The sequence below is a fragment of the Marmota flaviventris genome, chromosome 3 (assembly GCF_047511675.1).
Source record: "Marmota flaviventris isolate mMarFla1 chromosome 3, mMarFla1.hap1, whole genome shotgun sequence".
NCBI classification, from domain to species: Eukaryota; Metazoa; Chordata; class Mammalia; order Rodentia; family Sciuridae; genus Marmota; species Marmota flaviventris.
This window is the reverse complement of record NC_092500.1, coordinates 132,526,868-132,554,285: the sequence shown is the minus strand read 5'-3', so window position 1 is coordinate 132,554,285 and position 27,418 is coordinate 132,526,868. Positions and strand designations below refer to the sequence as shown.

Genomic DNA, 27,418 nt, shown 5'->3' with positions numbered 1-27,418 from the left:
AGATCACATGAATTGGTCTATTAACTGTGCTGTTAAGGTGTCAGGCTCCTAGAAGCCATGCCCCAATACAATCTATGGATAAGAGGAAACTGTGTTACAGTCTCAGCCAAATCCTATTATCTCTGGCCGTTGTGTGACAGATGCAGGGTAAGTCACAAAAGAGAACCAGGTCAGAACATGCATTTGAATCAGCACAATTAGAAAAATAATCCTGATGTGGGTTGGTCAGCTCCAGTAAGTTTGTAGATATGAGACAACAGCCTAATGAATTGGCAGAGATTCAACTCAAAACTGTGGAAGCAACCACAGACCATCATTGGGTACATGGACAAGCAGCCTATGGCTTTAAGAAATCCAGGGACATGCCCAAAGTCCCATGGACCAGTGGCTATCTGGATCTTTAACCAAGTCTCCGGATTGCAGGTTCTGTACCTTTTCTAGTACTGCATTACCTGTATGTCTAGCCCGTGTCCATGAGATCTTGGCAAAGTCCCTGGGGCTAGGCAGAGACTAGTTGTTGAAGGAGAACCCTTGGCACATGAGAAGACATCCTTTATTATTTTTTACATTGCTGTCGCCTGCACATGGATACCAGAATTAGTTTCTGGCCACCCTTGCATGCTTATCTCTCAGGAGGAAATAAAATTAAAGAATGCATTTCCCTATCCCTTTAATTTTAACCCCCATGTGCAAAGGGATAACTCCAAAGCAAGATTCTTTTCCAATGAGCTGGAAACCAATCTGTGCTGAAATATGTAACCGGAGAACTATAATTTCCTGACCCCAACATCATTAAACTTCAGCGATGCCATCACATTAGCTTGTTTTCGTGTAATTGTATAAACACAGTTTTGTCAGTTCAAAGCACTGGGAAGTATTTCATTATGCTTTCTTCCTAGCTGTGCGACACTGACCACTTGCCAAGGCTGAAAAATAACTAGGTTGTCCATGAGCTAGTGATAATTTGGACTGTAGATGGCAGCTGGACTAAATTCTTTAATTACATGTCACTATTCTGTTGATCTTTGGGAGATGGGGTCAAAAGGACTGAAGATCATAATCTTGGATATGGAAGCTAGTCATGGGGGATGAAGGTCAATGCTCTTCTCACTTTCTCCTTCATTAACTCCTCACAGGCTGAATTTAATTTGAACCCAAATCTATTGAATGGATCCTGTGTTCATGATGGGCCCCAGGGAGAGGGGGAATCAAGTTTATGTCCTGTTTTCTAGGTGTTCAAGTTCCTAAGGTGAAATATGCATAGAAACACTTAACTGAGGTAGATGGTCTAAATGTCACAAAACCTCATAAGTGCTAATTGTGGCAAGAAAGAGGAGAAATAATTTTACTGAGAGATTCTGGAACACTGTAATAAGGAGAAAGTATCACTTGAGGTGGCCCTGGAGAGGGCTAGTCTTTTGAGCTGGTGAAGGGAACTCGGCGAGGGGGAAATACTCTGAACAGGGTGAGTCAGTGTCACATGGCCAGAGATGGCCAAGTGCAAGGCATGGAGATGGGGGTGAGCAATGCCATCTGAATGTCACACATTATGATCTCCAGCCACAGGAAGATCAGCTCTGTGGAGAGTTCTCCTCTAGTGCTGAATCTCCATGCTACCAAATAGCACCCAGCTCATAATGACTGCCTTTCCCAATCTGTTCAGGCTGCTTTAATGAAACACTAGGCAATTAATAAACAATAGAAATTTATTTCTTATACTTCTAGAGGCCTGGAAGTCCAAGATCAAAACACCAGCAGATTCAGTATCTAATAAATTGGAAGGAAGAGACTCCTTTGAGCCCCTTTTATAATGGCACTGATCCCAGCCCTCACCAGGGCTCTCCCCTATGACCTAATCACTACCTAAAGGTCATATCTCTTGGTACTATCATGGTGGAAACTCAGCTTCAACATAGGAATTTTTTTGGGGGGGGGCGGGGAGTTACACAAATATGAGACTTTAGCAGTGTCCCATAGTTGAATGAAGAAATTACTAGAAAAGAAATATTGCTTCAACTGGTTATTTTTGGTAGGGATCCATTCAAACTCCCTCTGGTGATGGGAAGGGATATGGGCAGGTGTGTCATTTGAATAATATATTTGGACTGGAGCAGTGGACACCATTCTAGGGATCCCTGATTTTCCGCAGACCCATCCGTAGGGTGTGTGGTCTCAGACATTCTTTTCTACATTGCTCAGTTCCTCTCTTTCAGCCAGCTGCTTCGGCTTTATTCAGGCTGCTACTCAGTCTTAGCTTTGGCCAAGAAGTGGCCAGGGTGGCCACTCTGACACGTCTTTCCTGGTCACAAAATTCCTTTTGCTCTTATTGCTGTGGCCTTGGTCTTTCCCATTTCTAGTCCTAGGAGCAGAAAATTTGCTGGACTGATCCATGTTTGCATCCAAGCCTCCAGAAGCCCAACCAGCAGTCCTAGACTGGTGGAAGGGCATCAGGGGCTGTGGGTACAGACATCTCCCTTGGAAGCAGATATGGTTGATCTGGAGTCTCAAGTCTCCTAAGAAAGAAATAGGGTTAAGTTTGATTTAAGCCAATTGTCTAAGGAATTTGAGCTGCATTCAATAGGCACAATGTTATGGAAGCTTTTGTGGGGGCGTAGGCTGCTGGCTCTATGTTTCTTCATGTCCTCAGACTAGAGTATGTCACTGGCCAGCAGCCTAATGACTCATTGGGCCCCAAGTCTTTTTTTTTTTTTCTGTCTTATGTCTCCACCTGAAAGATTTCTCACTTTGTTCCAACTTGGCTCCATCACCCTCTCTGGGCTCTCTGGTACTTTCTTATGGAAACTCACGCCCCCACCTTTTCTAGCAGCAGAGAGGTGGGAGGAAGTTCTTGGCATGTATGAGGATGAACTCCTTCAGCAGATGGCTTCAAATCAAATGCCAACTATTGTGGGGTGGTCAGCACCCCACAAGGGTAGGTTCCTGCTCGGGAGGTGTGAGCTGCCTGAGAAATGAAAAGTGTGAAATAATTAGTAAGAAATAGAGACAGAGCCAGAAATTAGATAAAGCAGAGTAGCTGATAGGTCTTCCAGTCCTGATAAGAGCCGGAACTGAACAACTGAAAAATGGCCCCAATTCTTTATTTAAGGGGAGTACATCAAAGGCAGGGATAAGGTTTCAGCGGGAGGAGTCTTGCTTCTCGGTGTGGCAGGGATCTTGCAGTAAACAGGTTGATTGGCATTTTGGCAAGTCACACCCATCTCAGAGAGGCTATGTGGCTCCAGCGCGTCTCCCCATCTCCGATGCTGAACTTGTGTCAGAGCTAAGTAGGAAGTGACATGAATTGGCATTCTCAAACCAGCGAGGTTGCTGCTAGGAGTTCCTGATACCAGACTCTCCTGCTTTTATGTCATTTTAGTTCAAGAACAGTTCATGGATGGCTCATGGATGGCTTCCCATAGCCAGCCTCACTACTTCCTTGCCAGGGGACCCAAGGCAAGTCACTTCAAGCCTCTGAACCTTAATTACATTGTGTAGAAAATGGAGATAATAACCATATCTAGCTATTTGGGGGTTGAACTGTGTCCTTACTCCAAAAAATATCAATTGTTGAGGTCATAAGTCCTATACCTGAGACTGTGACTGCATTTGGAGATAAGGTCTTTAAAAGGGGTAATTAGGACTAGGGCTGTAGCTCAGTGATAGAGCGCTTGCCTAGTGTGTGAGAGGCACTGGGTCCAATTCTCAGCACCACATATAAATAAATAAAGGTCCATCAACAGCAAAAAAAAAAAAATTATAAAAGGGGGTTATTAAGGCTAAATGAGATCATTAGGATAGGCTCTACTCTGATATGAGTGGTGTTCCTATAAGAAGAGGGAATTTGGACATAGGCACACACAGAGAAAACAGTGACAACATAGCTTGTGCAAGCCAGGGAGAAGGGCCTGGAACAGATCCTTCCCTCTCTGTCGTCTGGAGGAACCAACACCACCAACACTTTGATCTCCGACTTTGAGTCTCCAGAAATGTGACAAAATAAATTTCTGTTGTTTAGGTCACTCAGACCAGTACTTTGTTATGACAGCCTGCACAGAATAATCCACTACCTCATGTGGTTACCGGGAGGATTAAACCAGTTAAGGCACATAATGCATTTGGACCCATATAATAAGGGCTAGCAATTAATTTCCCAATCTCTTAATCCTCCACCCCCTCCCTCTTCCTTTTATTGCTATTGCACAGTTTGTGCACTGCCATGTGTGATCTGGCTTCAGGCAGTTCCCTGACATCGAGTTGACGATTCCAAACCTTCCTGACGTTCAGAACAAAGAAACAAAGGGTCAAGTCTACCTTCTACCTTCTTCTGGAAATGTATACCCAAGGAAGAACTTCAGGAACTAAGTTCAAAGAAATCGCCTAACAAAATTTAAATACAAATTCTCAGATTAAATCCAAGGCAATATTAAATGTCCAAAGTAAAATGTATCTACTGCTTCACAATCACGTAGAACAGGAATTCTTAAGGCAAGTGTTTGAAATAAACACAGCGAGGTTCCTAGATGAATGATCCCTTGCTACTAATGGGTCAGAAACTAGAGATTATACAACATACCTTTTCACACCGTGGTGTTCTGTTCTCCTGCTATTTTGTAAAACAGCTTTAGGGCATTTGCCATGTTTTCCACTCACATAAAGCATACATACAACTCAATGGTTTTTAATATTTTTGCAGGGTCATCCAACTATCACTACAATCTAATTTTAGGTTATTTTTGTCCTTTCTAAAAGGACACTGAGCCCATGAACAGTTTGTCCTTCCTCTACCCTTGGGCAACCACTAATCCTTCTGTCTCTATTTGTCTATTATGGATATTTTATATAAATGGAGTCACACAGTACAAGGTCTTCTATAACTGGCTTCTTTTACCTCGCCTAATGTCTTCATTGGTCATCTCGGTGGTAATGTGTCAATCTTTCATTGGTTTTTATTGCCAAATAATATTCCATTGTATAGAAAACCACATTTTATTTATCTCTTTATCATTAAATCTACATTTGGGTTGTTCTGACTTTAGGGCTAGTACGAATAATGCTGTCACGAATGTTAACAAGCTTTTGAATGGACATCTGGTTTCGTTTCTTTTAGATACAAAGAGTGGAGAATTGCTTGGTCATAACGTAATTTTGTGTTTAACAATTTAAGAAACCGCAAAACTGTATTCCAAGGGTCTGCACCATTTTATCAGCCATATAGGAGGGTTCCAATTTCTCTACATTCCCACGAATGCTTGTTGTCTATCGTTTTTTATTATAGCCGCTCATTACCATGGGAACAAAACATTCTCTTGTTGTGGTTTTGATTTATGTTACCCTGATGGCTAATAATTTTCAGTATTTTTCATGTGCTTATTGGCCATTTGTTTATCATCTTGGGTAAATGTCTATTCAAAATATTTGCCTATTTTTAAATTGGATTATCCTTGTTTTTCTTTTCAACCTATAGATTCTTTACATATTTTGGGTGCAAGTCCCTCATTAGATATATGACTTGCAAATATTTTCTTCTATTCTTTCTTTGGGTTGTTTTCACTTTCTCAGTGGCATTGTTTGTAGCACAGAGTTTTAAATTTTGATTTAGTCCAGTGTACCTATTTTTGCTCTTGTCACTTGTGTTTTTGACTTTGTATCTTCAGAAGACTTCCATTGCCTAACCCCAGGTCACAAAGATTAACTCCTAAGCTCTTTTCAGAGTTTTATAGTTTTAGCTCTTCCATCCAGGCCTTTAAATCATCTGCGTATGTGGTGTGAGGTGGGAGTACAATTGCATTCATTACGTGGATATCCGGGTACCCACCCAGCACCATTTGTCATAATTATTCTTTCCCCCGCTGAGTTATCTTGACATCCTGTGTCATAATCATAAACATGAGATATCATGTTTATTGTGTCAATAAACATTATTATAAATATAAAGGTTAATTTTAGGAATCTCCATTCTATTCCTATGAGCTGTATGTATATCTTCTTACTACCTCATCTCGATTACTGCACCTGTGTAGCAGTCTCTGGAAATTCACAATGGGAAATGTGAAGCCTCCACATTTATTCTTTTAATTTCAGATTTTGGGTTACTCTGGGTGTTCTACATTTCCAAATGAATTTCAGGATTGGTTTGTCGATTTCCACAAGAAAGGTGCTGAAATATTGGCGTTGTGTGGAATCTGTAGATTAATATATTGTGTTCCATGTTCGGCTTGTTTTCACTTTTACTTAGTTTCTTTCAACAATGTTTTATAATTTTTAGAGTATGTGTCTTACACTTCTTTTGTTAAATTCATTCCAAGGTGTTGATTCTCATTGATGCTATTGAAAAGGGAATTTTGTAATTCCCTTTTAAAATTCCCTTTTAAAAAGGGAATTTTAATTTTTGGAATGTTCTTTGCATATGTATAAAAACACTGTTGATTTTTCTATCATCTTGTCTTATGCATCTTTGCTGAAATCATCTGTTAGCTGCACTATCTCTTTTTTAATGGATTCTTTAGAATTTTCTGTCTAAAAAAATCATATAACCTACATACATAGGTATTTTAAATTTTTTCTTTCAAACTTGAATTCCTGCATTTCTTTTTCTTGCCTGGCTAGACTCTCTGATATAATGTGACAGTTCATGAGACCGAACATTCTCCTCTTACATCTGAACTGAGAAGGAGGTTTTGAGTCTTTACCTATTAAATAGCGTGCCAGCTGTATTTGTAACAAATGTCCTTTATCAGATCAAGGAATTGTTTCAGGGTTAGTTGTTTTGTTGTTGTTGTTAATATGTATTTTTAAATCATTAATTTTTTTTCTAAAATTGCTGAGATAATCTTGTTTTTTAAAAAATTTACCCCATTGATGTAGTGCTATCATATTAACCGATTTTCAAATGTGAAGCTATCCTGTTTTCCTGTAATAAATCCCATTTGGTCATAGTGTAGACCTCTTATGTGTCACTGGATTCTATTCTCCAGCATTTTCCCCAGAACATTTGCATCTATATTCTTTAGAGAGATTGATCTTTAATTTTCTTGGGATGTCTTTCTGGCTTTAAGATTAGCCTCATAGAATGGGTTAGGGAGTTGTGATATTATGATATATGTATTTGGGGGCTTTTGACCATGGTTCCAAGTTTGTAACCCTCTCCCAAGGCAGGTCATGGAAACCAGAATTTCTCTTTCCTAAGACTGGTCATATAGGGCTGGGGATGTGGCTCAAGTGGTAGCGTGCTCGCCTGGCATGCGTGCGGCCCGGGTTCGATCCTCAGCACCACATACAAACAAAGATGTTGTGTCCGCCGATAACTAAAAAATAAATATTAAAATTCTCTCTCTCCCTCTCTCACTCTCTCTTTAATTAAAAAAAAAAAAAAAGACTGGTCATATAAACACTGAACTCCCCCTACCTTCTGTTTTGGAGCTAGTCATAAAGAAATCCTCTGACCTACTATTGTCTAGTAGGTCATAAAACCCTTCTCATTCCAGAGGGTCCTGCCCCTTGCCCTAGAGGGAGGAATGCTGCAGAGAAAGGTCAAGAACACTGAAGCTGACGTCCTTGTTGGGTTTCTCCTCCCAGTCTGTTAGCTTTGACTCATACCCTTTACATATATTCACATTTTGACATAGTTGTTTATGCTTCAATTGAGCTTATGCAAAAGGATAGGCTTCAGAGACTTTTCAGAGAGCGGAATACAGGGAGGTTCTTGGAGGACAGAGCTTCCAGAGAGGCCGTGCCCTATATGTCCTTTCACCTGTATTCTTTGTAGTATCTTTTATAATAAACCAATCAGTAGAAGTGGATGTTTCCAGGAGTTCTGTAACCACTCAAGTAAATTAATTGAACCTGAGGAGGAGGGCATGGGAATCATAGTGTTTTAGTCAGTTTTGGTTTTTTTTTTTTTGTTTTTTGTTTTTTGGTTTTTGGTTTTTTTGCTGCTGTGACTAAAAGCTGTGACCAGAACAATTTTAGGGAGGAAAAGCTTATTTGGGGGCTCACGGTTTCAGAGGTCTCAGTCCATAGACAGAAGCCTCCATTCCTTGGGGCTCAAGGTGAGGCTGAACATCATGGTGGAGTGTGTGGCAGAGGGAAGCAGCTCACATGGTGATCAGAAAGCAGAGAGAGAGAGAGAGACTCCACTCTCCAGATATAAAATATATACCCCAAAGCCACGCCCCAATTCCCACCTCCTCCAGTCAGTTACACCCTATCAGAGGATTAATTCATTGATTAGGTTAAGACTCTCACAACCAGTCATTTCTCTTCTGAATCTTCTTGCTTTGTCTCACACGTGAGCTTTTGGGGGATATCTCACATCCAAACCAAAACACAGAATTTATGGCTGGTCAGTCAGAAGCAAAGTAAACCCATCTGGGGCTTGCAATTGGAATTGGCATGTGGGGGCAAGGGGGCAGTCTTGGTACTGAACCCTCAGGTGGTGGGATGCCATGCTATCTCCAGGTGTTTAGTGCCAGAAGTAAGCTGAATTACAGGACACTGGATGGTGTCCACTGCAGGATTGCTTACTTGCTTTCTGCTGGGGAGAAATCCCCATAACTTTTGAGGCCACAGAAGTCTTCTGCATTGACTCAACTTGTGGTATTCAAGCAGAGGAAAAACCTGGGTTGATTTTTCCAACACCAGAGTTCAGGAGAATTGGAGAAGAATTAGTATTGATTTTTTTTTTCCCTTAACATTTGGTAGATTTCACTAATGAAGTCATGTAGGTCTGGGTCTTTATGGGAAATTTAAAAATTAACAATCTGTTTACTTGATACAGTTCTATTAAGATTCTCTATTTCTTTTTGAGTCAGTTTTGTTAGTTTTTATCTCTATGGGAATTTATCCATTTCATCTAGGTAATCCAGTTGAATCAGCCTACAACCATGTTTCCTTATAATCCTTTTTACTTCTGTGAGATCAATAGTCACATCTCTTTCATTCATAATTTTAGCAATTTGAATCTTCTTTTTTTCTTGTTCAGCCTTGCTAAAAGTTTTTTAAAAATATTTTCTTAGTTGTCAATGGATCTTTTATTTTATTTATTTATATGTGGTGCTGAGGATCAAACATAGGGCCTCACACAGGCCAGACAAGTGTTCTACCATTGAGCCATAACTCCAGACCTAGTTTTGATCTTTCCAAAGAACCAACTTTTGATTTCATTGATTTTATCTACCTTTGCTATTCAATTACATTTACTTCTGTTCTTTATTATTTCTTTTCTTCTGGTTGTTTTGCATTTAGTTTGCTTTTTTTTTTTCTAGCTTTTTAAGGTGAAATTCAGTCTATTAATGTAAGGTCTTTCTTCTCTTTAATACAGGCATTTACAGTTCAAAGTGTCCTGTGCTCTACTTTAGCTACGTCTCGTGTTTTGGTATGTTGTGTTTTCATTTGTATTTATCTCCAAGTGTTTTCTAATTTCTCTGTGATTTCTTCTTGGATTCAGGTATATAGGAGTGTGTGGCTTGATCTTTGCCATCTTGTGTATTTCCTTCATTCCATCTGCCTCCTTTGGGTTCATGTTATCAGTCATGATGAGTCACTTAGTGTCAGGGCTACTTTCTGAGAAATACCTCCTTAGGTAATTTCATTGTTATTTGAATATCACAGAGTATCCTTACACAAATGAAGATTGCTACAAAGTCACTAGACAATATAGCTTTATGGGATCATTGTTGTATATACTGTCATTGACTAAAACATTGTTAGGTGGCACATGACTATATATTTCATTTCTATATGTTATAGGACCAACAGTATAATTAGATAAATAATGGTCTGTGCAATTACTTTTTTAAAAAGTCAGTCAAGAGAAGAAAAGTGAAGAATATGCAGTGATGCAGTTATTATCATTATCCATATGATTTCCTGTATTGGGGCTCATTGATGTCCTTGATCAGATTTTTCCTCCTTATTTTTGTTTGGCTGAGCTACCTAGAGGTTAAGTTTCTGGATCTGCTGTAGGCACTGGCTAAAGGTAGTACTTATGAACCTTTGTCTGTTAGACTTTTACCTTCACTGTTGGTGTATAACTTGGAGTTTGCAATTATATTTCGGGAAATTTACCTGGCTTTTGTTGTTGTTGTTTTTCTTTTGTTTTGTTTTGGCTCTGCATTTAACCAGGGACAAGGAGCTTGGAGCTCTCTCTCTCTCTCTCTAATCATTTGAGGGGTTTGGCCCTTGACATGCACACAGTCTTCCAGACTGCCAGGAATCAGTATGGCTTTAGTGCTAAGACTGGCGTCCTGAGATTCCAGAGTTTGCTCAGTGGCTGTATTTAAGCCCCTTGGGCTTGTGAGGCTTCAGCCTTGTGTGGACTGGTCTGTGTGTGGCTTGGGGAGGGCTGCCCAGAATCCTGTTTCATTTGCCCCACTGGGTGCAGCCTTGCATATGTGCATGGTCTTCCCGTCTCCCAGGATCCACTGTGATCTCAGGGGTGCTCTTCTTGGTTCTTCCCCTGGTTCCTTAAACCTTCAGACTGTTCTGCATTTTACCTGTACCTGGAGCTGCTGCCAGTCACCTTTCCTGATCTCCACCAACAGCTCCAGTGGTGTTGAGGATGCCCTTCAGCAGTCTGTTCTCTGTTCCCCTCAGGAATAGCTGAGGAGCTGTTCCTCTTATGGCAAAGCCCTGACTCAGCTTGGAACTGAGGGAGGAACCCTCTTTTGGAATGGCACCCCTGCTCCATCGGGGTTCTGAGGAGGGTGCGAAGGCAGCCTCTGGTCTTGGCTTACCTCCCCTGGCATGGCATCTCCCCCATGTGTGAGAGCTGAGCAGGAACAATCAGGCTGTATTCTTGGCCCTCTGTGGAGCTTTAGTCCTGCAGACTGGAGGGGCCCATGATGTTTTCAGACACTTTTGCCTGGAATAGAGCTTCTGCAACAAGGGGCTGGGGAATACTAGAAAGGGTCAGCAGCCTGGCGCTTATTAAGTAAAACTATAGCCCCAGACAGGGAGTCAAGCAAAGGGGGAAATCTCCTTCTACTTGGCCACAGCTGCCCAGAATGAAGGGCCCAGGGTAGAACTTCCATAACTTGGAACTATGGGGGATCTATTGGGTATTTATCAGCTTTTCTTTGCTATGACTAAAATACCTGAAACAACCAAGGAGGAATTATTTATTTTGGCTCATGGTTTCAGACGTTTCAATTCATGATCACTGACTCCATTGCTCTGGGTCTGAGGGATAGCTGAAATCATGGTAGAAGGGTACGGTGAAGGAAAGGGTGGGGGGGCGGAGGGGAGGGAGAAAGAGGCAGGCCAGAGACAAGATATAGTTCCCGAGGGCATGCTACTGGTCACCTATTTCTCCAGCCATGCCCCACCTGCCTACAGCTACCAACCAGTTGTCCATTCAAATTATCAACCCACCAAATGGATTAATCCACCCATGAGGTGTTATGGTTTGGATCTTTAATGTTCCCCCAAAGCTCATGTGTTAGGTGAAATTCTAGTAATTTCCGAGGTGAAATTACTAGATTACAATTGCTATAACCTCATCAGTGAATAAACTCATTTTGTTGAGTTCATAATTCAAAGGGACTACTGGGTGGCAACCAGAGGCAGATAGGGCATGGCTGGAGGAAGTAGTCACTGAGGACATGGATCAGGGTCTCCTAAAATATGTAGAAGTTTCCACAAATAAAATTTCCCCAAATTTTTGAGTTGTATTTATCTGAAAAATCTTGGGCTGCATTGAAATAATATTGTAAAATGTTTAAATTTCAAATTTAAGAAATAATTTTATTATGTCTCTATAATCCTCCAATACATTTTTCTGTCAGCAATTTTAAAAGCTTTTGTAGTCCTTCAGACATTCTTAGGCAAATCACCTGTTCTGTTTGTGGATTGCATTAAACCCAGGTGGGGGTGGAGGACAAATTTCTTAGTGGTCCCAAACTCTGTCTTCCAAGTATGTTACCCACACATTTACAATTTCAGTTTCTCAATCTGTACACACCTTCACAATTTCTCTGCATTTGTGTTTTGCCTGCACTTCACTTATTCACATAACATTCTTCTAAGACATTTTAAAGTATCTTTTTTTTTTTTAAGGGCTGATAGCTCCAGTATTAAAATAAATGAAGTAATTTTGTTTTTAATTTTTGTGGTGCTGGGGATTGAATCCAGACTCTCAAGCATGCTTGGCAGGAGCACTACCACTGATTTACACCCCTGGGCCCAGGATCAGTGTTTAGAATGACATTCATTTTATTCAAAAACATTTTTTTTTTTGCATAAAAGCACTTCTTTCCTGAAGGAACTTATAAATATTCAAATCAGGTTCTGCATGGGTGAATTTTCTCCTGCTGCTCAACCCAGATAACTTCCAAAGGTCATCTGGTCTCAAAGCCCTCCAATTCCACCGTGCCATAGGCCTTCCTTTGCAATGCAGATATGCAAGTCCCACTAGGTGATGACTTTCTTCACTTCCTGTCCCACTTGGGGCTATAACAGTAGCCCTGTGCTGTGAGAATCAGCAGAGAAGCAATTTCTGTGTGTTAGGTGTGCTAGATTCGAAGTTCACTAAACGTGGGACCTACTTCAAAAAACTCACCAGTTGGAGGAAATAGCCTTGGGAGGGAACAATGTATGTGATAAATAATGTACTTCTAATTGTCAACACTGATACCTGCTTTTTTTGTGTGACCTGCTCAGCAAGTTTAAAAAACTAAGAGTTTCCCGATTTAAAAAAAAAAAAAAAACTGATGATGTATGCTCCAACTGTGCTCTCTCCTGACAGGAGGGGACAGCAGTGGCACTGCGCATTAGCTGTGAGGGGAGCCACTCCACAGGGGCCACACTTTCTGTTACACTACCCTTGGAAATTTTACCAAATGGTTTCAACATTTCCACAGGGAGAGGAATGTTTGAATTCAGGGCACTCGGGGTGGCCTCACTTTTCTTTTCAGAAACCATGTGACAAGGCCCTCCTGGTCCAAGGGGGTCCCTTCTTGTGCCCAATGTCTTAGCATCTCAGGTCAGGGCTTGTCTGGTCTGGTCCTTTCCCCAGAGGCTGTGTCTCTGTAAGAAACAGCCACATTGTTTTTATCTCCATACCTGCTGTCTGCCCTTTTGAAAAATACAGCAGGAATGGAGCATCAGTCTGGCCCCTTGAAGGCCTCCTCTTTCCCTGCCAGAGGCCCCAGGGCAGGACTTACAAGGCTGTGGCAGAACTCCTGCTAAGAGCCCTTGAAAGGAAGATCAGGGAAAGGGAACTTCCAGACCTATCATAAATTCATAAGCTTTGATTTATAAATATAATGGCTCACTGAAAAGAGGATCTGGTTTAGAGGCAGTGCCGGTGTCGGGGACAGGGGTCAAGCTCAGACAGCATGCTTGCCTAGTATGTCTGAGGCCCTGGGTTCCACCTCCAGCCCCAGGAGACAGCCAGTATTCCAGACTCAAGAGTTTTAGAACAGGGACTGAGTCATCCCCTCAGGGATTCAGTCCCCAGATAGAAGATAGCTGCCAACCCCCATGGCTCAAATTTAAGAACCAAACATATAAAATAGCTACTCCTTAACCAATAAAATTAAAAACAAAATCAGAAATAACTAAACTCTGGGAATATCGTTGCTTAACCATTTCTTTGTATTTTTATTGAGTTTTTTTTTTTTGTACTTTTTTTTTAAATTTCTGCCCAAATACCACAGTGAACTGAGAAACCACAATTACAATTCACAGACTGTGGCATGAAAAACATCACACACTCCATCAGGAATCACATCAAACCCTTTCCTCTTTATTCATTCAAAAGAGAGTCCAATGCACAAGTGTCAAATATGAGCACTGTCATTTTTTTTTTTTGTTTTCTTAGAAGGGGAAAAACATTTATTCTGGCAGCACTTTTACAATTCCAGGAAGTGGCTCTGATACCACAAGTTGCAGGAATAGAAACCATAACAAACTTGGAGGGCATTTCTTTGAGAGGCAAGGGACTCCGTGGTTGGAAAAAAATTCTTCTTGTGCTTAGTGAATTGCCTGTCAGCCTCGGTGGGCCGCTGAAATCTTCCTGGGTGTTGAAAGAGAAAACGGAATTTCCTACATAGACATTGTGGAAAACTCCTGTAGAGCAGAGTGTTTTCTGTATCTCCAACCCTCCCCCCACAGGCTGAAGCAAGTTCTCATGCTTTGCTTTTTCTGGAGCTTCTTGTGGTCACATGACCCTCTTATCATATGGACCTTTTGGCCAAAACACACGTGGCAGCAAGGTTTCCTCTTACACTGCTTCTCTAGGGTTCAGATGACAGCACAAAACATGACTGGTCAAAAAAGAGCAGATATTAAGAACATGGGCATTTATGTTCGTGAAAATAGCAAACACTTTGAGAGTATGTCACCCGAAGGGGCATTATTTCCATTTATATGGCCCTAAGGGGAGTTGGCCCAAAGTCATATGCTTGGGAGTCTCTTTCAAAGGACTGGTCAAGTCGGGTGATTGGACAGTATAAGTACTGTCTCATGCCAATTAAAAAAACTTATTGCCCAACAATTCAATGGTCCATAAAGCAATTAAATGTTACCATTCAGTTTACACACACACACACACACACACACACACACACACACACACAGGAGAACTGTGACAAAAGGATTAACCAGATTAGTCTTGTGACTCTGTTCTAAAAGGAAAATGAAATCTCCAATTCGAAGTGTCATATATTCAAGTATTTAAAAAAATGTAAAGACAATCTGATCCCACTCTTGATTTTAAGATGATAAGGAAATCATAACCAGGGCTTCTGGAGTCAGTGAAATTAACTCCTGGGGCACAAAATATTTTATAAAAATTGATTTGTGAGGTCGTGAAATGCAGCCCACTTGTTCATTCTTTCTTTTGAACATGTGGAGACCACTGTGGCATTCCAAGAGTCAGTGCTTTCTAAACAAAGTGAAAGAGTAACACCAGCTGACTCGCTCTTCTGTCTGACACTGGTGAGAAACAGTTTTGCACATTTTCTATCAACACGCGCAGGAGGCAGATGTAAACAGAGTCCTTTACATTCTTCAAAGAATGTGTTACTACTGCAGCATATGCTGTTTGGCCCCAATTAGGAGGAGACTAGAGAGCAATTGGTAGGGTTTGCTTTTTAAGTTTTACCTCCTGGAGATTTCAAAACAAGCGGTTTACTAGTTCTTGGCAGTAGATTGTCCTACAAGAGGCTCTGTATGAATAGCCAGTGTGGGATTATGCTCCCCAGGTAGGAAGCTCACTACCGGAAGGTCCCACAGACCAGATGTGGAGGGCTTACAAAGTGCTCTGCTAAATTCTGGACCTGTTCTAGAAAGGAGAGGTAATAATTAGCAGAGCCCCTTGCATGATTCAAAACAGACTCCCGATGATCTTAAGCTACACTAACTGAGGTTTTCCATGAACTCTTTGTTCCAGAAGAGCGCCCGTCTCTACCTCGACACTAATGATATGTGGGTAAGGAAAAGGAATGCTTCTGCCACCATGCCCAGTGACTTACAGGCAGGGACCTTGGATAAAGATGGGAAGGGACACTGCCTGAAATGCATGTTGAAGGATCCTGTGGATGACTGGCAATCTACGAAGCAACACTAGATCCGTGGGCTAACAAATACACAGACATCTTTTTTCTTTTCTTTTTTAAATCTGAGAAGGCGATTAAAGAATAAAGAAAAGAACAACAACAAAAAAAGTCTTATACTAAAATAAGAAATCAGCCCCATCTTGGCACAGTTCTCATGCAAAATATTGCACCCAGTGTTAACTAACGCTAGAAGCTTCAAACTGTATAAATTTAAATGTATTTGCATATTATAAAAATAAAGATAAACATATACATATTTTACACTAGTTACGGAACAGCAATGAATGTCAGTTGATTCCTCTTTCACATTGAACAGAACTGAAACCCGAGTGCTCTAAATACTGCCACTGTACTGTAACTATGGCTTATATGTGCACGGAAAACAAAATCCCTGAGAAGCCATTCGACTTTTTTTTTTTTTCTTTTCTTCAAGTAGCGCTCTCCTTGGAGGATCACAGTTCTGAGGTTCCGGTTGTGAAACTTTAGCTCCATGCTCTCTCTGTCCTTCCTCCGCCCCCTCCACACCTCTGCGGTGGTCCTCCGGAAGCATCCTGAGCTCTTCTTCACTCCAGTGCCCAGCATGTGCTTGGAGGTGCAGAGGGTTCCCAGGTGAGTTGTGATGCTCTGTTTTCTCCATGGAAATCCCACAGTCCACAAGTCACTGGTTTCTGTGCTTTTCACCAACGTTCTTCCTAGATGGGTGTAGGAGAGGAAAGTACAGAAATGACTACAGTGAACCAACAATGACAGTCTGACTGATAAGAAATGAAGAGTGACGATCGACACAGATTCATTTTCTGCATGGGTTTTCATCTTTACTTCTCTAACTCCTTATAAACATGTAGAGGTCAGGCCACTACCATCCTCACGGAGGGAAGCTGTTTTAGCAGTAAATCAGTCAAATATTTCTGTTTGTGACGTTAGTCTCAGATCAGCCATAAAGAGGGAGTGATGCTAATTGGCCACAATACTTATTCCATTGTAAATTTTATAGCATAACTAGATTTTTAATTTACAACCCAAACTCTAATCACAAAACTGCTTCCTTTCAATAAACACATGCACACATGGGGACCCAGGTTACACAACACTCCAGGAGGGAAACTATGTACCAACAAGCAAGAATGGATGCCTATCTGGGTCTGAAAAGCGTGATTTGAGGTAGTGTTATAAGCAAGGTTGTTGACTCAGACCTAGAGTTTGATGGGTACGCACTGAAGAAGCCGCTGCATCTCAACTGACTAGACACAGCAGCATTTAAGTCAAACCAAATAGCTACAGGAAACGAATATCAAAATCCCCATCCTTTATTTCAGCTCTCCTACAATGACATGGGACAGCGTGTTTTAAAAGCATTTTAGCACCATTTAAGAAACCATACAAGGACAAGGAAAGAAAAGGAAAAAGGAGTATGATCTCTGTCCCTCATCCCATCTCTACATGCTTCCTGAGTTCACAGACACTGATAATTCAGTGTCCACCTAAGACATCCTTCCATCCCAAGTAAGAATCAGCTTGGTCAAGCTTAATGAAAACATCACCAAAAGTAAGTTTCTTCCATTTGCTAATTCCATGCAGGGAACCGTTCCTTTCACTGTAGCACATGATTTGAGTAATTCTCACCTACTGACAATCCCACCAGGTTAGCTAAATCTTACTCTGCACTTGACTGAGAGGGAAACTAAGTCCAAGAGGTTAAATGACTTCCTGGAGGGAGGTGAAATCACTAGTGAGGGCAGAGCCAGGCATTTAACCAGAGTCATGTGAGTCCAAAGCATGCTTGATGAATACAAGGCAGGTTGGCTCTTTGAGATCCTCAGGATAATTTCACATTTCTGTGGCCCCCAACTATGAGAAGGCCTATTAATACAGTCAACTCCCAGTAGAGAAGGTTTTGAAACTGTCTCAAATTCAAGCAATAATAATATGACTGATCTAACTGTAAAGAGGATGGTAGTGTGAAAACAGCCCAACCAGGCAGTTGGCTTTGGTGCTATGATTTGGGGTTCATATGGGTGATGGGCTACATAACAATTTTTTTTTTTCACTGAATCTAATGAACCTTTCGAAATGCAGCCAGTTGGATCTGGCTGGCTACTCCCTTGAGCCACACCTAAGACTGAGAAATGCAAGAACTCCTAATCCAGGGCACCTGAGAGGGGATATCCCACTGTTTACCGTTTTCAGCAGTTTTCCATATCACTACCACTTTTCACTTTTGATTCTTAGGGAAAAAAGCCATCACATCTCCCACCCTCTCTATTTCTCAATAAACTCAACATCCACCTCAAATACTACTTCCTGGGACTTTTCCTGATTCCTCCTGGTGGAGTTCTATCTTTTGAGTGCTCCCCAGACTCCACACCTGTCATGGCAGGCATCCTATTTTAACAGCAATTCAACACTCACAAATTTGTCTGCTTATTTCTTTGATTCTCATTCTATAAAAGAGTCTCAAGGGCAGGGTCTGACTTGGTTATTTCTGCATCCTCAAAGTTGTGCAGGGAAAAAAAAATAACTGATTAGAGTTAGAAGGCTTCCCAGAGACAAAACATGGCCATAAGGACAACGGACCTTCACTGGGTAGAAGGGAAAGGTGGCAGCCTGTTGAGGGATGGCAGCCACCAGGGGGCGCTGTGGTTGACGCCCTCCATAGTAAGGGAGCATCTCTGGGTCAGCAGAGTGTCTGGGATCTGTGAAGGGCCTTGAGGGATATGCCCAGAATTTTGAACTTGAACCTGTAATAACCAGGAAGACATCCAAAGTTTAGAGAGAAAAGGACAAATGATAGAGGGTAACAGGCCAATTGACACTCCATCACAGAGATCTCGGCAGAAACCAGGGAGGTCTAGAGGAAAGCACAATGCTGAAAAGAAAGTTACATGGCCAAGTTGACGCATGTCAAGGAACATTGCTAAGAGGGGACAACAGGTCTTGGTGATAGACCATGCATGGGGAATAGAGGAGAAGAAGGCATTGAATCTGACAAATTCCTAGGCTGGGAAGATGGTCACAAAGCTCTGCCACTACCTGTGACAGAAAACACAGACAGATGAAGATTTCTGGGAGAGAAAGACAACTAATTCAGTCCTCCACCTGTGAAGCCTATAGGACGTCCAGGGGAGCTGCCAGGTGGGACACTGGAGACTGAGGTGTGAAACCGAAGGGAGGGCTCAGCCTGGGGGGTTCCCAGGTTATCGGACCTGACACGCCCAGGATGGAACAAAGAAATTTTGACTCAAAGTATTTAAACACTTAGGCTAAAAATGAAGCCATAACATTTTGTATTAATCATGTCTCTTATTTCTATGTTCTGATGCTTTGATATCTGGGGCCTTGCTGACCCTGGAGGAACTGGCCCTCCCAGAAGGAGCCAGGTCCTAAAAAGAGAAAACAACTCAGCTGTCCATGTACCTTGCACATACAAACTAACCAGTCCAGAGCCCAGAGCCCAGAGCCCAGAGCCCAGCCACCTCCTTTATTGGCTCTCACACTCTGGGTCACCATCCACCTGCTCTAATCACCCCCGGGCCAAATGCCTGGCATCTAAGGACAGCCCTTCACCTGAGAACACTGGAATAATTTAAATGAGCCAACCCCAAGCTTTCTTTCACTGCCTCACTTGCTTCTTCCCATGGAAACTACAATAAAGACTTTGCCCATGGTTCCTCCCTCTTTCTCAGTACTTCCTTCCCTAGGTAGCCTCCCATCACCAAGGTGTGCCATGCCCCCTTCTCCTAGAAATTGTGGATGTTAAAATATCTTTTCAATGGCAGTTGTCTGCTGATCTGTTTGCCTTACTGTACTTTAAATCTTCTATGAATATACTGTATTTTAAAATATACATGCAAGTGAGAGCCTCCAGCGCTGTGAAAACTGTCCCAAAGCTGGGAGCCAAGACACAGATCGCAGATGCAGTGGTGCATTCAGTAACTGCTACTGTGGGCAAAAGGCTCTGCCTGGACTCTACACTCTGTCCTCTGTGACTTACCTGGTTGCTAGCAGGATCCAATGACTCAGGGCTTTTTTTTTTTTTTCATCTGAGGCATTTAAACAGATACTATTGGCATTTGTGACTACAATAAGAAAGAAAGGATAGTTCTCCTTTCCTCTCTATTCTATGAAGGGAGGGTTGGCGTACTGAGGTTTACAGCAGGTACCTTATAAACAGATCTTTGTGCACTTTGTGCACCTGTGCTGGTGATAGAGGAGAAGGGAAGCCAATGGCTTACCTACCTAACCAGCTTACACATTTACTTTCCTTGAGTAGGTACCTCAATTAATAAGCTGCTAAGTAAGTTGAAAGGTAGATTTTTGCCACAGCATCTACATCTTCAGAGGAATTTTAAAAAATTTTTTACCCATATATATATTCTATCAATATATATTCCTAGTAGAAAAGACCATAGCTGAATGTATGGAGCGTTTGTGCACTCTGGGGGTAACTAGACTAAATGCTTCATCTGCAATGGTCTGTGCATATGAAACAACTTCATGAGATACGTACTTCTATTATCTATATTTTACAGACATTTGTGACAGAAAACACAGACAGATGAAGATCTCCGAGAGAGAAAGACAACTAAGAAATAGCACTAAGAAATAGTAAAGAGCCAAACTTGGGAAGTGTAAAACAACCTTAAGAAAAGAAATATAAACACTTATTTTTAAAAAGCTACATGCTGCATTAACCAATCTCAGCTTTTCCTGATGTTATATTCTGGCATAACCACAGAATATATGTGTGGTACTGGGAAACAAATCCAGGGCCTCTTTGCATGCTAAACAAGTACTCTACCTTTGGGCTGTATCATTAGCCATTTTAATTTTATTTTGATACATGGTCTTACTAAGTTGCCCAGGCTGGCCTTGAACTTGTGATCCTCCTGCCTCAGTCTTCTGAGTAGCTGGGATTACAGGTGTGGGTCACTGTGCCCCGCATGGTGTAAATATTTTAAAAATTACTTTTTTTTTCCTATCAAGTATCTAAGATTATGGACTCATGAAATATTATAGTAAATTAAACAAAAGAATCAAGTGGTTTCCTATTCCTAATTTCCAAATGTGAGTGGATTCTGGACAAGTAAAAGATTAGCTACCCTAGGATGCCCTTCTGTGTGGAATCTCTTCATCCCCAGCCCCCCTCACCCCAAAAGCTCTCCAGGTCTTCAGGAGGGTCTTACCTATTCAAGACACTCTCTGCACTTCCCACAGACTTACCCTTAATACTTGGTGCTCCTAAAGTCACAGATTGGGTACAGTAAAAATGATGGCATAAGGGAAAGAAGCACTATCTTTTCCACTTAATTTTCCAAGAAAGTATGAAGGTACCTAAGCAGAGAGGGGAAAAATTCCAGTATCAATGTGGCTGATGGGAGACTAAAGGATTGAAGAAACATAATTTTTCCTAGCCTGTAAGAACAGTCAGGCAACGAACTGTTACTCCTTGCATAGGATAAAACAAATCAATGCAAATCAATGTGACCACTCCACAAGCAACATCCACACTTGGCCTTTTCCTCTAAACCACCAGACCATCCCCACCTTCCATGTCTTAAAATTCTGTGGTCCCTGAAACATTCTCCATTGTGATCAAGCCAAATTCATCTTGTACCATTGTTTTTTTAGAATAGGTCATCAAGTCCATGCTAACTAATCTCAGTGCACTAAGACATTCTTTGCCCCTTTATTTGGTGAGAATAAAGATCACAGTCTTCATTCTATTTTTTATAAAAGCCAATTTCAGTTGGCCTTAAATATCCTTTGCCATAACAAAGTCATTGCAAAAATTCCTGTGCAAAGTAATCAGTGTACTTTTGAGAATACTTAGAAGCAGCAAGTCACTGGAATTTAGTGGGGCTGTTGCTTGAGTGAGAATTCTACTGTACATAGGCAAGAATCCAAGTTTTTAAAAAGGGGCTTTGAAATGCGGTATGTCAGCCTTGCCCTCTATTGTTATGAGTACTTTCTGGAAAAGGAGAAAGCTTGGCCCAGCAATTTCCAAACCAGCCCATTTTCACTAATTCTATAACATAGGACCCACCAAAATCAGAATTAACTACCTTCTTCACTCTCTACAAACTCCCGCCACTCCCCAGATGATGGAAAACACAGACGTAGTGCCACTAGAAGAGAAAGGTCAACTGTCAGGAAATGAAAATGATACATCCCCACTTCCTGTATGTTCAAGGGTCAGTCCATTAAGAAACCACATGGAAGAATGTGGGTTGTGTGCCAGCATGCCTCAAGGTAAAATGTTTTCACTTGCTAACCTGTTTAATTCTGTCTTTTGCACAGAACACAGCAGTTCAATTTGATTACCAGGCAGTTTGTCACATAGTGCACAGTTCATTTGGTGGAGCTGGACATTGCTCTGAACTTCTTTGGAAAGAAAAAGAGAGACACTCTGCAGAATACCTACAAATGACATACCACTGGCAAGCTGCCATTTACCCAAAGAAGCTCATGTTCCCTGTGAGCTAGAATATTAAGTGTCTCAACCTGGGAGCAACTGGATGGAGACAGGCATTCACAAATAAAAAATGTAAAAATATTCTCTTTCTACTTTCCCCACTGAGAGTACAGTCAGTGCTCCCTATTCTTGAATTCTGTATCCTTGGATTCAACCAACTGCAAGCTGAAAATGTTTGGAGGTGGTAGCGTACTGCATGTGTATGGAACCTGCCCTCATCATTATCCCCTAAACTATACAGTTTAGCCAAATATTCATACAGCATTTGCATCATATTATAAGTAATCTAGAGATAATTCAAAGTATATGAGAAATATGTGTAGTATAGTTATATGCAGATACGCATAGTATTATTTTTTTTATAGAAAGGACTTGAGCATCTGCATATTCTGTTTTGTCCATGGGGGTGGAGTGGAGGTTCTGTAAACAATCCTCTAATGGATACCATAGGGCGAGTGCTTACTTTTGCCCCTTACAACTCCTAATGTCCAAGACTCAGCATCCCTTAAATATCTAGGGGTCAACTGGGCTGCCGCCAAGAAGCCCTGAATGAGGGTCATCTCCCTCCATGCAGCTCCACCTTCATTTCATCCTTCCTTCATCCAAGAAACAAGGGACTGGCAGTGGGGGTACAAATTCAACTCATTACCATGGGAAATGAACTGTACCTGGGATAACATGATTTTCTGGGAACTTCTTTAAAACTCAGAAATCTGTTGCACTCTAACACACTAGGCAGCCAAACCACTAAAAATATCAATGGATTGCATGGGACACTAGGTGATGTATTAGACACAAGTGACAGCAATTAGCACAAGATTTCTTTCTGATGAAGACAGACTGATACACTGCATGACTCTTTAAATACACTGATAGTCATTAATGAGTGAGGTTTTATGGTATACAAATTATACAACAGTAGAGCTTAAAAATATGAATCTCACACAAATTTTGTCCTCGACGAAGTGGGCATTTCTTGGAGCAACTCAGGCGAATTTTCTACAAGATGCAATGTTCATCTCCTGTCAAATGCATACACACTTAAAAATCATGATCTCCAAAGTATGGAAAATGGCTCATGTTTCTACTTGATCATCAGCAAAGAGGACAAGAAGCCACTTAGTTCCCATTTCTTTCTGGAGGGCCAGGTGTGGGAAGGGAAGCACTTCATTTTGTTCCCGAGACCTCTTCTCAATAGAATGCTGGTGGACACCTCAGCTACCAACCACTGAGACAAGCCACAAGAGTAAATCACATTTTTAAAAAAATGACTCCTGGTTCTGTGCCTACCAACTCCTGATTCTGTGTCTCTCCCCATGAGGGAATAAATCAAAATTTTAAGTGAGAAATAAAAAAGCTTGGGATTCATAAGGAAGACTCATGGTAGAGCTCTTGCCTAACACCCGTGAGGCCCTGGGTTCAATCCCAGTACTGAAATAAACAAAACCAAAAACTCATAAGGAGGCCCAATGAACAGCCATGGACTTTTTTTTTTTTTTCTTCATAAAACTGCACTGTACCACCACTTTTTTTCATTTAGTCAGAGGTAGGTAATTAAATGACAAGTCTGATCTCATCTATAAAAGAGAGGAGTCAACTGAGAAAGGCTTGAGATGTCTTTTTTAAAACCAAATAAGATCTAGATCAACAAGAGATAGGGTCTTGCTTAGTGCTTTGCTTTTGCTGAGGCTGGCTTTGAATTCATGATCTTCCTGTCTCAGCCTCCTGAGCCACTGGGATTTTAGGCATGCAGAACCATGCCTGGCCATCCTTTCTTAATGTGAACTATAAACTATATGTTCACCCTACCTGAAAGCAGAAGGGACTGTGACAGGCTGACAGCAATGCAGCACCCCTCAGTTGTGTCTTGGTGCTGCTAATTGGACATGGACAAGAAAAAGGTCCCAACAGACAAAGGTGACCTTACCGGCTGGGAGCCCACCCTTACAGGTGCAGAAGGGATCTGTGAGACCAGGATATCCAACCCACATACATAAATCAACTGAGAGACTTCTGTGTTTTTAATACTCATGCCTGGTCCCTTCCCCTAGAAATTCTGATACATATGCCTGATGAAAAAAGTTCCGTTTTGTCCATCTACCTACATTTTGTGGGATAACAGAAAGTAGATTGCTCTAGTGATCAACAGCCTCAGTCTCCCAATTTCAATGCCTGCCAGGACTCCAAGTCTCAGGCTCATCACCAGGCCACATTGACTTAATTACTACCTCCTTTGACAGCTATCCTCATAGATCCGCCCAATCTCCTGCTCCAGCACACTGTCACCCACATGTGCTATTAGACCTTTCCCTGGGTGTGACCTGCCTCTGTGTATGCTTTTGTGTTCATGGATGAGCTGTGGATGCTTAAAGAGTATGGGGTGTAAAACAGGAGGGCACAAGCAGAGGCTTCAAATCTAAGCAAGTGTTCATGTATATGGTCATGCAAGGTACAGTTTCTCTTCACCTCCATGCTAAAAACTGAGTCCTGCCAGAGAAGCAAAACTTTCCTATTTAAAGAATACCCCTTCATTTAGAGTTGAAAAACTGCCATCCATTTTATGAGACTTTTTTTTTTTTTTTTTACCTGTTTCAAAATAGAGCTATTCAGATTGCTAGGTCAAAAGTGGTTCGATCTCTAATGATGCTCCCTCCAGCAAGGAGAAAGGTCAGAGTCCTCTCTCTGATTGCCCAAGATTTTAAAGCTGCTAGTTCATTTAGGTTCAATAAGCTGTCAGAGGGAAAGGCTGATAACATTTTTTTTTTTCCAAGGTGGTGTAAATGCGGTCTTTCTGTGGCAGGACAAGAAGCCCATGGGAAAACACTGATAACGCTGGCTGGGTGCCAGTATAGCTTCCTTGTGCAAATGGATATTATAACTCCTACCTCTACCTCGCCTATTAAATGGCATGCATCTTCGGCAAAACAATAGATTAATGTCTCTCTTGGGAAATTTATGCCAATGGTAAGTGTATTGAATAACTGTTTCCCTGTATTCCCATACCTGCTGGTTCTAAAATACCCCCTCATTCTGACCCTAGATGAATCAGAAAAAAAAAAAAAGGGGGGGGGGGATCAATCAATATGCATGAGTTCAAAAAACAAATTCAAAAAAACACGAAAAAGTTTCTGCATGTTGGTATGTTCAGGACAGGGGATAATAGGAACTTGCTAAGTAATCCTCCTTTAATATTTAGGAAGCACGTCAAGATTTCAGTGTGGTTTAGGTCACATCAGTGATGAAATATACTAGGCACATGTTAGATTAAATAGGATTATGAATATAGCATTAGATAAGAGCTTTCCTTCAGTGATATTTTCCAGCAAAGATGGATTAGGGATGTTCTGTCAAGTAAGTTGCTCCATTTGGAGAAAAGGGGGCCTCACACCTCCACTGCAGCTGCTAATGTGTGACAATGCCACTGGGAGAGCCTGGCAGTGCAGAGAGCACCACAAAAGCTCCTGAAAACCAGAGAAATGAAAAGTTGTGCTGCAATTGTGCACAACGAATCAAAATGCATTCTGCTGTCATAGGTACCTAATTAGAATAAATAAATAAATATGTGTGCAGAAAAAAAAAATGCTCCTAAAAGAGCTGCCACTTTGGGGACAAGGTATGGGCTCCTACCACACAGAGCTCTGGCATATGGCTGGATAGGAAATTTCTCAAGATGAGATTAAAAATCACAATTCTCATAAGCAAAATTTCCAGCTTCCCTCAAAAAAATAGAAAACTTAAGTAGAAAAAATAATTCTATATGGCCGACCAAGCAGAAAAATTAAAATCTGCTGCATGCCTATGAGTCATGTTGCCGATATCACCTGGATAATGAGATGGTGACCAAGAAGATCTGTGGCTGCTTTTTCAAGGTATGAGGTACATGGACATTTCATCTCAGTTTGAAAACAGCCTTCTTGGTTCCTAGTATTACAAAAACAAGAATATAAGTTAGAAACCCAAACAGGGTGGGTTTCATCTAAAATACCAAGCTCACATTCTACCCAATAATTAGGGTGCATGGGTGCATTTTGTCTTTAAGTCCTTTTGGGGAGAAGGGTGGTGGCAAGCTGCATGGTCCTTGATTTTCAGGGATGGACTAGAAATGCAGAGCCCCACAGCAAAAAAAGAATCTATTATAGGCTTTTCTTACTTAATGGTCCCTCACTATTCTCTAAAGTAAGAACCACTTAATTCTGCAATGTCAGAGTTAAGAACTCACTTGGGACACTTTTTGGGGTTCTGGCAGAACCTAACAACCTTTCAACAAAGAGCTATGCACAAATGATCTGGGGGCAAATGTTCTTTTGATTACACGTACTGGCAAATAAACTAAAACCCAACAAACCGAACATTTCATTTTATAATTTGGGAGGCGGGCACTGGGGATTTAACCTAGGGGTACTTTAGCTCTGAGCGATATCTCTAGATCTTTTTATTTCTTTAGAGACTGGGTTTCACTGAGTTGCTGAGGTTGGCCTCAAACTGAGTCCCTAAGAATACAGGCATGAGACATGGTGCCCAGCTAAATTGGGCATTTTAAAATGAGCAAACTGTGTGGCTTGTTTGTGATAGCTCAATGAAGCTGTTAAAAGATGCTCTAAATTTATCAGTGAAAGTAAAAAAATGGCAATAGCATGCTGCCTAAGCCATGGTGTTGACATCACTCAGAAGAATCACATCTTCCTGCAGGGACTTTTCAGGATATTCGTGCAGATGCGGTTTCACTTAGGTTTTGGAGATCACATCTACAGAGTCAGGATCAGGAGTGAGGAGCGGGGGCCGGTGGGGCTTTCCAAACTCACTTGGAACAGGGGCTGATCACAGTCGGCGTAGGTGGGTAAACCAAGGCAACATTCACTCTCTCGCTGCCATTCTTGGGGCAAATGATTTCTGCCACTCCTTCTGGTCTGGGCTGGCTCAGCAATTCCCCTGCAGGAGAAGAGGAAAATGCATTAAGAAGAGGTGCCCTGCAGAGAAAGGAACAAGGTATTTGGGGTGGGAAAGGGAAGGAGAAGGGCAGGTAGTGAGGATCTACAGACAACGGACACAGAGAACAAAGGTGCGTCCAGAACAGCAGGGTTGGCTGGGCTCCCGTTCTCACTGTCTGAATTGTCATCGGCATCACCATGGAAAAGGTTCCCGCATTATAGCAGGAAGGCTGGTCCCCAAGGCGAAGACGGCATCTGCCACCCTCCTGCTCACCTTCCTTTTCACTTACTCCAGAGATCTTTAGGAGCCAGGCTCCCTGGAGCCCAGCAAGGCAGTGCTGCCAGGGAGGGTGTTCATAATTAGGATTTGGGACAGAACATAGCAGCCTTTCAACAAAGCCCTGCACACAGATGACCTGGAGGGATGGCAGACTAAAGGTGTTAACAAGGTAAAGGGCCCC

General features: G+C 41.6%; 1 protein-coding gene and 1 long non-coding RNA gene across 6 annotated transcripts in view; one reads left to right on the top strand and one right to left on the bottom strand.

Moving 5' to 3' along the window:
• The window catches only part of LOC114081110 (uncharacterized), a 40,250-nt gene that overhangs the window by 9,271 nt on the left and 3,561 nt on the right, over positions 1–27,418 (top strand). The window contains exons 2-4 of one of the 3 annotated variants that reach the window (XR_003580726.3): positions 15,994–16,166; positions 16,874–17,103; positions 24,801–24,993. This is a non-coding gene — a long non-coding RNA (uncharacterized lncRNA). Of the gene's footprint in view, positions 1–15,990; positions 16,167–16,873; positions 17,104–21,854; positions 22,017–24,800; positions 24,994–27,418 lie in introns of those variants that run through there. The other 2 variants (XR_003580725.3, XR_004618454.2) reach the window with 2 other exon arrangements.
• Positions 13,724–27,418, bottom strand: part of Mfhas1 (multifunctional ROCO family signaling regulator 1) — a 94,385-nt gene continuing 80,690 nt past the window's right edge. The window contains exons 2-4 of one of the 3 annotated variants that reach the window (XR_003580724.2): positions 26,832–26,958; positions 20,778–20,888; positions 13,724–16,249 (exon numbers count right to left, since the gene is read on the bottom strand). Coding sequence is in view for 2 of the 3 variants with exons in the window: in XM_071610409.1 (XP_071466510.1) it covers positions 21,632–21,682; positions 25,851–25,950; positions 26,832–26,958 (278 nt within the window). In the remaining variant the exon portion in view is untranslated. The other 2 variants (XM_071610409.1, XM_027922699.2) reach the window with 2 other exon arrangements.